At 36.2% G+C, this 12,381-nt stretch overlaps 1 protein-coding gene across 2 annotated transcripts in view; it reads left to right on the plus strand.

The window, feature by feature from the left end:
* The window catches only part of ZCCHC24 (zinc finger CCHC-type containing 24), a 365,856-nt gene that overhangs the window by 89,896 nt on the left and 263,579 nt on the right, over nucleotides 1-12,381 (plus strand). The window contains exon 4 of one of the 2 annotated variants that reach the window (XR_010085560.1): nucleotides 1,324-6,319. Coding sequence is in view for 1 of the 2 variants with exons in the window: in XM_063434179.1 (XP_063290249.1) it covers nucleotides 1,324-1,437 (114 nt within the window). In the remaining variant the exon portion in view is untranslated. Of the gene's footprint in view, nucleotides 1-1,323; nucleotides 10,617-12,381 lie in introns of those variants that run through there. The other variant, XM_063434179.1, reaches the window with a different exon arrangement.

The following is a 12,381-nucleotide window of genomic DNA, read 5'->3' on the forward strand; positions in this document are numbered from 1 at the left end:
AAATGTAATATTATAGAATTAAGGGAGGAAGACATGGAGAGGGAGGCAGTAAATGTAATATAATAGAATTAAGGGAGGAAGACATGGAGAGGGGGGCGGTAAATGTAATTTGTGGAAATTTGCATTCGCCATTCGCAAACCGAAAAATGTTATGTTCGCGACATCACTATTGATGAGTACCCGGCTTGAAAAAGCTTACATTCTAGAAGAGATGAGGTATAAAAACACAAAAGGAAGGGTGGGAGGTAGCAACCAAGTAACAGGGTTAATACAAACAATATGTATTAGAATACTAAGCAAAAATAAATAAATAGAGAAAGCTTTAAAATATGTCTTCCTTTTTAGAATTTCAATGTAGTTTTGATTTGAGCAGAATTATACTCTCTAAAAAGAAAGTCTTGTTTAACCAGCTAATACAACTTTAAAACAAAGAGGTGATTAAACAAAAGTTTATTTTTGTAATTTTTATTTTCATTAATTTATAAGCCTGTCTTTGGCACAGAAATGATTCTTCATTTTTGTACTTGTACAAATAGGTGGCACAACAGTGGGACACCCTCACAAGTCACCCCCTGAACACATCCTAGTTCACCCAAGTTTAATGATTTCCAAAGAAATCTTGAGGCATAAGTTGAGCTTCTGAACAGTCTACTAGCTGTAACATAAACGTGCTGATCAAGTGTTACCTTCATCCCTGGTTTTGGCCCAAATCTTATTTAGCAACAGTAGCTGCTGCTATATATTATTATACAAAGTAGAACAGACAAAAAGATTTTAGAACACATTAGAATCATTTAAAATATAAACCAAAAATTTTGGGGGTAATGTCCTGTTAAAATGGAGTTTAGATACAATTTATGTTCAAGGAACATTTTATTTTTTTACAGTGATGAAAGGGCTGTTTAGATAAATATAGCACAGACTATATACCACCTCAAAAACGGTTGTCCAACACAGATATAATTTATTATAGATCCTTCCTCTAATCTGTATCGAGAGCAACAGAAATGTGGTCTTTCACCAAAGATGTAAGATGGATAGGACTACGTTAAAAGCATCTGATAATACTTATTTGTTTTTTAGATACATTTGTGTCATTGTGTTGTGTGCTGCCTGTATGGATATTGAATATTGTTTTTTTTTGTTTGTTTTTTAAAGATCTAGCCAATCTGTAACCTCCTTTGTGGAAGATATATTTTCTGATTAAATAAATGTCTCAATATGCAACATAGTAGGATGTGGTATCACTCAATATAGAAAATATTGTATGAATTCATGATTTGTTATTAACACTTATATTTTCTTTTCTTTTTTCCCCAACAGAGACCTTTAGAAAAACCAGATGGCCTTGATGTGTCTGATCAGAGTAAAGAGCATCCACAGCATCTTTGTGAGAAGTGTAAGGTCTTGGGATACTACTGCCGTCGCGTCCAGTAAACCAGCCAAGCATCACCAGCAATCAAACAGGCGCAAAAGAGAACGGAAACATAAAAAGAAACATGTTGACTTGCGTATAAAATAATATGCCTTTTTGAATATTAGAATGTAACATTCTTCCTGTGTAAGTGTATAAAATGTATTTATGGAAAGTATTAGAGATTGTCTTTAAACAGAGTTAGCATGGTTGCTATCTAACTCCAGATTTTTCATGTTTGGGATTGTAAAAGTAGGGCCCTTGCAGGAGAATCACTTCTGATGCAGAAAAAGCATAGAAACAGCTTTTGGTGAATAATTTCTAATGAGCAATGATTTACATAATGTCATCTTTTAAAAAGTTACCATTTAAACAGTATTTTTGTTTTGGGCTTTTGTTTTTGGACTTAAAATCACAGACCATTTTCCAGCTACATTTATAAGAAAAATGCTCTGGAACAACAAGTTAGTTACCCCATCAACTACTGCCAACATGTGTTTGCCATTGTGCAGCTTGTTGTGGGAAGGAGAATTGAAAGTTTGACTAATTTTCCTTTTATATATCGTATACTAAACTATTCAAAAGTCTTTTTAGGCTAATAGGTCAAAACCAAACAATCCTTGAGTAAATCTGGTCTGTGAAATCCCAAAACAGTAAAATAATAAAATGATTTATAAAATCAAATCTGGAAGCTAATGGCAACCTTTAGTTACAGAAAATGTAAAACCTGCCTCCATTTTTAGGGAGGCAAGGGGGATTTGTTTACATAGAATGCCTATTTTGTGCTGCTGGAAAAGTTCATAATATAGTTGACAACTCCAGAGCGTTGAAATTTTTCAGAAAAAAAAGTGTTAAAAAAAAAGTAAAAAGAAAAATTGGCCTGAGCATGAAATGATAAAACAAAATGCATAACACAACAAATAATGGCCATGTGGTGTTTAATAGAAGCAGTGTTACATGTTGCGTTCTGAAAATGATTTTTCAGCCAAAAGCACACAATTTTTTTTTAACTGTGAATATGGGGTCATCCATGGATGAAAATTGTCCCAAGTCTTTGAGCTAGAGTTTTGCAAGAATAACTATTTATAATATATGTTTTAGAAGCCACTTCTGGAATATATGTCTGTCGTTTTAGGATTGTCTGTCTGTTTGTGTGTGCGTGTGCATGTGCCTTCGTCTCTAACAGTGTGCTATATTGTTTACTCTACGTTTTGTAGTTAGTTAGATTATAGGTGGTAAAATTTAAAGTACAATACTTATACTCCTATTTGAATACTTTTCCATAAATGAAGCAAACCATATGACCCTTCACAACATTAAAAAGGGTATTTGTAGAGGCCGAGTTTCAATGCAGCAAATGAGGCTAAATGACAAATACAGCATGAGTTGTCTAAGTTTATGGTTAGTGAATTATACTCTGCATGCTCTATAGCAACTTGCCAAGTATGGTATTCCACATTTTTGTAATAGATGCCAGGAGCTAAAGGTAACCTTAATACAGCCAGCCACCTTTGTATCATGAATTTAAATATTATCTACTAGCAGCAAAGGATGGCATTAACAATGTTTAGATGTCCTGAGTCAGCTTCCAGCTCTATAACCCATAGAATCTGCCCATTCGCTCAGAATTCTGAGAATCAAGGACATCAAAACTTACTGAACTCTCAGTAAAGCTATGTACCCCGGCAAATACCACTAATATGCCTTCTAGAATTAGTATGTTCTGGCTCATTGCCCATTGCCTAAATTCTTCTTTGTGTTTCTCAATTAAAGGATCACTCTAAGCAGCATACCCACTACAGGTTTACTGTAGTGGTTATGGTGCCAGGGGAGCTCTGGAACCACTGCCATTGTAAGGAGTCGAACTGTTATAAAATGTTCGGAACCCTTAGAATGCGCAGACGCAAGGGCATTCCTTTGACCATAATCACTACAGCTTGCTGTATTGTGTATGGTGCTTGGATTGCTGCTTTAACATACCAGTCACATTCACACTACTGGACATGGCAATGTCCACATGGAAAAAATATTTCTAAAAGCCGTTGGTTACTGGCAAAAATGATAAATAATCCAGAGAACAGTAAGCAAAGCAACAAGGGAATTAAACATCTGCGTCATCTGCTTGCTTCATTCTGCACTAAGACACCTAAATTCTTGTTCTTAGATCAGAAACATTTCTGGTGAACTGTGTTTTTCTGTTGCACTTATTTCTCAGTTTGTAAATTGTATTCTTCGGGTTTGTATTTATTTTTTCAAAGTGAAAGTGAAATTTCTCCAGCGTTTCACTCTGCTTCTAGTCTTAGTTGCAGGGTTATTCGTTAAACCATGAACGATCGGGATTTTTACATTTTAGGCAAGAGTAGTTGGACTGGAACAGTTCTTCAACCAACCCATATTTCCATCTCAGCTATATTGGCCTTAAAGGGGTTAGTCCAATAAAAAAAAATGGTTTTAGGGTCAGGTGCCATTTTTGCACAGAATAAACATTAGCCAGCCTGGAACTTTGAGAAGGAGATACAGCTCCGGCAGATAAGGGATTCATCTCTGTATGTGCGAAACGCTGCACATACAGACTTTAGGCACCATCACCATTTCAAATCAATGAAGTGGTTATGGTGCTCAGAGTAACTCATTAAACTTGAGATTCCTCGGTGATTTTAAAACATCTCACAGTTTGCTGAATAACCCTGTCTGGTCTTGTTATGTGGCTACTGTGGTTGAGCTGCTTCAGACCTTTACAATAAATAAAGAACTAGCTGTTCAACTGAGAATGCAGTTAATACGGATTTTAGTTAGCCACACAGGACATTAGAAATGATCACCTGCACAATTTGTGAAGTGGTGAAAGGAATTCTTGTGCTCTTGCATGACCAAGGATTTTCTGCTGTGTTGAAAGTTGGAATGTTCATATGTGATAAAAGGGCAGTGGAAAGAATACATTATTTACTGGTAAGCAGTCATGTAGGTGTTATTGATGAAAGTGACAAAGGAGTTATTGATGAAACGTGTTCGCATGTAAAATGTGTAGGATGCAATGTAAAAGGGTACTGTGGTGCATTAGTTTGACTGAACAGTATCTCGGAGATATTGGTGCATGGTAATGGAATGATTTTCAGTTCTATGGACTAGGTTTGGCTTACTGAGCTGATCTTACATGTTTATAGAAGGGTATGTTTATAGGCAGTAATAGGTTCACATTATCATGCTATCATGGTTAGCCCTTTCAGGGTTTTCAAATGTTCCTACACTGGAGTAATTACAGTTTAACAGTAACACTAGATACACGTTACTGACAAAATACATATACATGTATACATACACACACACATATGTACAGACACTCCTCACTTACCGACCGGGTTCCGTTCCTATGACCGGGTCGCAGAACTAATTGGTCGGTAAGTGAGGAGTTAAGGGAATCCCTGCTCTGGTGCGTTCATCTAGCTTCGGGGAAATTTCCTCGAACATAGACGAACGCACCAGAGCAGGGAATCCCCCACGACGGGCGTCATAAAACTGGTAGGGTGCTAAATAGGGACCACCTGTATTCAATTTATATAAATATAACGTTTTATGGACAGCATGTTAAAGATTTTCCAGTTGGTTTGCAAGAAAAACTTTTCTGTTTACAATATTGTTACATACCTTCCAAGTATCCCAATTTAGGAGTGACAGTGCCTACTTTGGACCCACATCCTTCTGTCCCTCTTTTCTATCTTAATGTCCCTGTTTTCTGCGAGCTCTATATTGTTGGTGTGTCCAAGTGTATAACAGAGCTCCACAGCAATAATACTCACCGTAAACTACAATAAATGTTTTTAGAAATCGGTCTAATAAGATAAATTGTTCTTAAGTGTCCCTAATTGTCTATTTTAATAGACACATCCATTGCAGGCTTATGAATCTACCATCAAAACAATAAAATGTATTTAAATCATTAAGTCTCTTAAGAAAAGTTAAATAATACAAAATAACTTTGGGTTAAAATGTACTTTTTTTTGTTCTTATTAGTGATAAACATCACCAGGCACTGGTCATATACAAACAGTTAAAACACAATATTGCTGGGGAGCACACCAACTTACCTAAAAAAAAAATTTTACTTATGAATGCAGAGTAAGTTATTGTCCATTGTTATTTGGTAAACAAATACACTTAATGTATTATATCATGCCTGCTTGTTTAAAGTAACACTATAGCGTTAGGAATACAAATGTACTCACCTTTTCTCCCCCAGATCACCTATCTCTGTGCCACTACACCCACCTCCTTGGCGGAGATCATTAAGATTGATGATATCAGCCATGCTTTCACACAGAAAAGCATTGGGAGGCTAGTGCAAATGTGGTCAAAATTACTCACTGCACTAATCAGATGGTCTCTATGAGATTATCTGATTCCAATAGCAGTGTTTTACTCTGAGTGGTCTAAGTGAGATTAAGTGCTCTGGGTACCTATAGTGTCCCTTTAATTTGTTTAGCATTGACACCTTTAGGAAGTAAAAAACAAACAAAAACAAATACTAGCTTTTAAATACTGTAGTGAATCCAACATATAATCTATATAGCTGACTGTGACTTCAGGGTTAATATTGGTATTTAAACAAAAACAAAATATAAAACATTCTTTACCTTTTAATGCTGATCATTTTCAGTATACACACACAAATAGCTAGACATACAGTGTAAGAGGTTTTAAAGGTAAATCAATACCTTAGAGCTGAAAAAGTACTGGAATGGAATGTGAAGGAAATAGCAGGTCAAAAAGAGAGGTTGATGGAGGTTATTTTTTTTCTTTGCTCAATTTTGAGTTTGAGATGGTGTTGACTTGAGTTAAGATGCTTATTTGACCCCTTTTACACCCTTTGGGTACTGTTGGAATTTGATTTGGTTTGAAAACAAAGCAGTAGACTACACAATATATGAATTAAAAAAAGCCTTATGAAAGAGTGTTTTTAATTGAGAAGATCTGTCTCTGATCTAGGGTTCAGGTTAAAGTAACTTCAGACACACCAAACAAGGACCTTTTAACGTTCTCCTGGCTTTATCTCACAAGCATCACCACATGGTGGTGGTGGTGGGATTACAATTTCAACTAGCAACGTTTTTGAAATTCTGCTGTGTCCTTTGTACAGAAAGAACTATCTGCTAACGAATTAGATTTAAAAAAATAAGCTTATGTCTTTGCTTTAAAACATGCTTTGTTTGTGGCCACTAAGGACAAATTATCCACCATGCCTTGGCAGTTTGGAATTTGTCATTTTCCACTGTCTGTGCGAGTGTGTGTTGTGTGAAAGTATTGTTGTTTATTTATATAGCAAAGTTTAAGGGAGCTACTGGAGGGCACATTATCTGAGTATATTCATATCACAATTGAGTCACTGTAGCTTAAGCCTTAATCTGTGCCTGTCATCTTGCTATGGGTTAGAAGGACATGTTCTCAATTGCACACCAATCTATGTATATTGGATGATCTTATAAAGGGACAATCGTATAATTATTGTTTACCCATATTTTCAGTCTAGAACCATTTTGCTTGCAGATAATTATTTATAACGACTTTTACTTGACATAGCGTTTCTTTTTTTTTTTTAATACTATTTGTGTATTTTGGGGATGGGGGATCTTTTAGATGTTACCTTTTATTTGGAAGTAGAGACAGGGAAGTTCTCATTATTTGGAAAGTTTGGTAGAAGAACATTTTGCAATAATGTCGTATTCTGTATATATTTTGAGGCCTTCTGGTTTATTCGTAAATGTTCATCTTTGATGTTTCATTTTTCTTAAATGGTTTTTAAAGTTCTTAAGTATTATTATTATTTTTTTTTTAAAGGGCCATTTTCCTTCTTTCCAAACACTAATGAAAGTGAATTGTTTTCATATTTCTTTTACGAGTTAAGGATGTATCCTATAGGAAATATTTATGGAAGATGTTTGTTTGTGACAATGCTTATGTCTGTATAAAATACGTAACCATATACCATCAAGATGAACATATTATCTACATAAAAGTATTATATAAAAGGTTGGTACATAATGTCTAAAAAAAAACAAAAAACCTTTACACATATATGTAAACAATGTATTATTATTGTGTTGTTAATGCATAGTACTTTAATGGATAAAAATAATATAGCAGGTTAGCTTTGTGCTATCAAAACAATATTTTGACAATTCTGTTAAGTTTATAATCATAGTTTTAACTCCTGCACTTGAAAAAAGTGCTTGATATGTTTGTTTTTTTTTAAATCACAGAGCACCCTTGCCTCAAAGGGTTAAACATTACATTAATATACTTGCGTATGATCAAGTGTATTTTATATTTTACAGAAATGTCTTTAACTCTTAAAAAGGGAAATTGCGCACTGTATGTAAGCAGCCAGCTTGTTTTTGTTTTTGTTGTTGTTTTTTTTTTTAAATTCTCAATCTTTATTGATATGATTAGTCTGTAGTACATAGGAGATAAGAATCACACGAGTTGCTTGGTTTCTAATGCCTTGAAGAATTGTATTTAGTCATTAGTTGGTAAAATTGCTCTCTTTTTTTAAACCTTAACTGGTCTAAATCAAAATGGTAATGTTTCTGTCATTTCAAAGAATAGGACTAAACCTCACAAATAATTAGATTTTGCTATATATTAGATACACTAAACATAACATACACTACTATCTGAATAATATATAGTGTGGTGAATGTACATAGATATAAATCGCTGTTTCAGTCAGAGGACACTATTGATAATCGTATCGACCTTGAGAACCCTATAAACTGCCTGGCATTTATCAGGTTTAAAACCTGGTTTGACACGTAAGTGATATTTCAGTGCACATACGGACATTTACAGACTATGGCATTTGTTACATCGTCAGCTCAATATATCTCGATGTTCAAAATCAAGTCATTTCCGCAGGGTTACGGAGGTATAAAAAAAAGTTCAACATTTGAAGTGAACGTGAGAATAGAGTTATGTACACATTAGTCCCTATAAGTCACACCAATTTAAGCAGTGTTTACATGTAAATATAATGCAAAATTATTTTTGATTGATTTATTTTACTAAAAAGCCAAGATTAAAATGAAGAGGTGCATTTAGTAATTCTAAGGAGGTTTAGTTAACGGACCTACTTTGTGCAGTTGTTTATATACCTGGGATGCTATGCACCTCTATAGTCTGAGTTAAATATTCTTCATTGAAATGCTACCTCTGTATCAACTGGTAACTTTTTAACCAAGTCTGAGAAGTACAAATAAGAGTTTTACTTCTTTTTTTTATATAAAGATTTCTTTGAAATTAATTCAAAACAAGTTGTTACTTACAAATGTTGACCATTTTGTAGGTTTAATTTGTTTTAACATTAGTCTTTCCAGCAAAAGCTCCGATAAGTACAGTGGTAAACCTATGGTATCTCCTAAATGATGGTTAAAGGGGCAGTCTAGGCATGCTGCAATCCAGTCTCTAGCAAATGAGGAAGTATTAGCAGCATGAATTTCATTTATATCTTATAACCATGCATTGGCTGAGCACACTCACTTAATGAATGGTTTTAAAATATGGACTACACCTTTAAAAAAAGAAGATCTTTTGGAATTTTAATTTAGACATCAGCTGATGTAGCTTGTTTGCTGCTATTTAAAGTAACACTATACAACTTCTCCATGGCTAGGACCTTAGACTTTTTTTTCCCCCCTTAAATACGTACCTGCCTAATAATTAGCCATTTATATTAAGAAATAACAATACAAACAGTAGCCAATTTGCCTAAATATTTTCGTTAGACTGCTACAGTGCAACTCAGAAATAAACACGGTAGGGGATACAGTATAGTTTAAGGTTATACTTAAAGGAAAGCCCTGAAATTAAAAATAAATATTTATATGAGAAGCGTTAGCTACATTTGGCATTTTCATGCTGCAAGACCTTTTAAGGGGACTGTCCGTCTAAAAGCCAATTGAGGCATGTTCTCAACCAAATGTAAGCATTGCCATTTCTCAGAAACAGCAATGTTTTACATTGTCTGAGGAAAGGGGCCGGGTCTTTATATCAACTTCTTTACAGATGTAAAGAAAACTTTTTTTTTTTTTGGTGCTTAAAGTGTCCTTTTCAGATAAAATGTAGAGGTATAATATATCTACAACATACAAAGGTACAGTATACATCATCCAAAAATACGATTCTCTAAGTTTACAGAAAAGGAAAAGTACAACTGTGTTTTATGTTACAGGAATATATGATCATGAAATGTTACTATCCTACTAAACGTTAGGCACTGACTATATTATTGTAAAATAGATTATTGATAAAGATCAGACTTTTTGAATTATTTTGTTCGCAAATATTGAGACAGATGATTTCAACTGGCTAAATATTATCTCTCTACAAACAATAGAAAGCCATGATCTCATTTTCAATATCTCGGTTGAGGTGTGCATTAGGTGTAGAAGTGCATTGGAAGCAAAGCCATCATACATCATATCAAGCGGTAGTGTTTGGGAAGACAATAGTTTCATAAACAGGTTAGGACATAGGCAATAGATACATAACTGCAGATAAATCAACATGTAGGTAAGACGTTGATGATACATTTTCTACAATGCTAAACTCAACTGTTTTACCATTCATTGTTTCTTCATGAGGTGTCCCTTTAATAAAACATACCATTATTCCATATGTGTTTACAACGGGAATCTGGTGTGCAGAATCAAAGTTTGATTCAAACTTGTAATGTAACCAAAAGGGGAGACTGGGACTATGGTTTGTTTTGTGCGGAGATAATATTCGAAGTTTGGTGGAACATGAAGACATTATGCTGTACTAAAAGAAACTCATCTGTCTATATTGTAGTAGAGTAATTATTGTTAATTTGTACTCTTATGTTATGATATGATCTAAACAAGGCCTATTAGTTTATTCTTTAAATGATTCTAGCCTGTAAATACTAGGCAAATTTCTTGTGTATTTTCTTTTTTTTTTTTTTTCTGCTGATCTTGTAAACATTTGTATGTATAGATTGGATTAAAATGTTAATGGGTAACCATACATAGAGCTACAAATGATGGGAAGACCCCAATATCCAGAAACCACAAAGTGGAAATCTGGAAGAGGGTGCGTTTCCCATATTGGCATTCCGACTTGTGCCTTAAATGCTTTGCCTTCAGTGTAGTGTTGTAGTATTTTAACAACCAATTAAAAATTTGCAAACCAAGCTGCTGTGTTTATGGTGAATTCATTTATATGTGTGTTTGTATCTATGCCCCAGCAAATATAAAAAGGGTTGATTTTTTTTTTAACGTAAGACCTTGCAGAGTGTGTGTGGCGAAACCAGCTTCGCCACTGTGAACTGGAGAGGCCTGGCTGCTAGCCTCCTGCCCTGCGACTACGGCCCATGGACATATTGCTCTATAAACACTATATTTGGGCATGTAATAATTTATATTGCTGCTACTGGCCCTTTAAAATCAGCGATGGACATATTGGGACTTTTGGGACTAATGTCCCTTTAAGACTTTGTAACATATCACAGTAATACTGTCTTAAATATTATGTAGGTATTTATGTGTTCAGTTAAACTGGGGATATGTAGAAATGGGTGTTTTATGTGTTAAATGTATCAGTATGTAAGTTTATGTCTTTTACTGTCTTTTTGCAACCATGTGGTTAATGGAGTCTGACTCTAGTCCTAGATAATTGGATTACTTCTCCAATTATCTCCAGGGCAGAAGGGAGGAAGCCGGGATGCATTGTGGGGGATGTTTTACTTCTGTTTGAGCCAGATTGTGCCATGCTGCAAGCCAGGGCCCAAAAGATACTTTTAGTAACTTTTAAACCCCTGGTCGGATTCATGCCATTTTTTAATATGTTGTTCCCCTGAATGGATTGATTGTGGATATGTATTTTTATGTGAATGTGATGTATGGTTTTAAAGTTAAGAAAGTTGTGTAAAAGTATATTTTACTCTGTATGCATAATGGGATTATGTGTCACACTAAGGGGAGGGGATGTGTGGGAGGTAACATCTATGTCATTGGTTCTTTTATGCCTCCCCCTGGGTGTGGCCTGTATGTGTGAGTTGGAAATAAAAGCCAGACTGGGTGTCCCAGTCTAGAGTCTTGCTTAACCCTCAAAGCGATGTGTCGTCTCGGTCTTTGGGGGAATGGGATTGTATGCTGACTGCCAAGAGTGTAAGCCGATGTCTGCTTTTCTTGTTCAGCTGTTCCAGTGTTCGTGTGGTTCCAGTCGGGAGAATGGTGTCTGCAGTAGCTGCCTGTGCATCTGGAAAGGGGATTATCGCCTAAACTGGGTTTTATCCTCTTGTAAGTGAAACGGTCCGTTACAATTGGTGGCAAGCGGCGGGATCGTTCCTACAACCAGAGGGACAGCTACAGACAACACCATTTCTGGATTACAAATTGAGGGCAACGCTAGTATCCGTACAGCGACCCTATCTACAAAGGAAATCAGGAAAATGGAAGGAGACAGAGTCGCAGCTGCTGCAGCACCTCAGAGGGAGAAGGAGGAATCCGAGTTTGCCAGGGAATATAGGAGCAGGATGGCTCTATTCTCACCAGCCCGAGCGGAGCGGATGGCAGACCAGGTCTACAACGATGTACAGGCGTACCTCATGCTGCGAACGACGCAGAGGTTGTTGTTCCTGCCCCCCAGCAGAAAAGTGATATGCCAGGAAGGCAGTGTGAAGTAAAGGGAGAGGAGAGCAGCGTCCTCCCTCCCCAGCGGCAGTGTGTGTCTCCGGGAGCTGATGGTGTCGTCCATCCTCCCCAGCGGCAGGCTGAGTTACAGGGGGCAGAGGTTGTTGTTCCTGCCCCCCAGCAACAAAGTGATGTGCCAGGAAGGCAGTGTGCGGTGAAGGGAGAGGAGAGCAGCGTCCTCCCTACCCAGCGGCAGTGTGTACCTCAGGGAGCAGAAGGTGCAGTCCTTCCTCCCCAGCGGCAGTGTGTGTCTCCGGGAGCTGA

This window comes from Pelobates fuscus, chromosome 10 (genome assembly GCF_036172605.1).
Source record: "Pelobates fuscus isolate aPelFus1 chromosome 10, aPelFus1.pri, whole genome shotgun sequence".
Taxonomy (NCBI): Eukaryota; Metazoa; Chordata; class Amphibia; order Anura; family Pelobatidae; genus Pelobates; species Pelobates fuscus.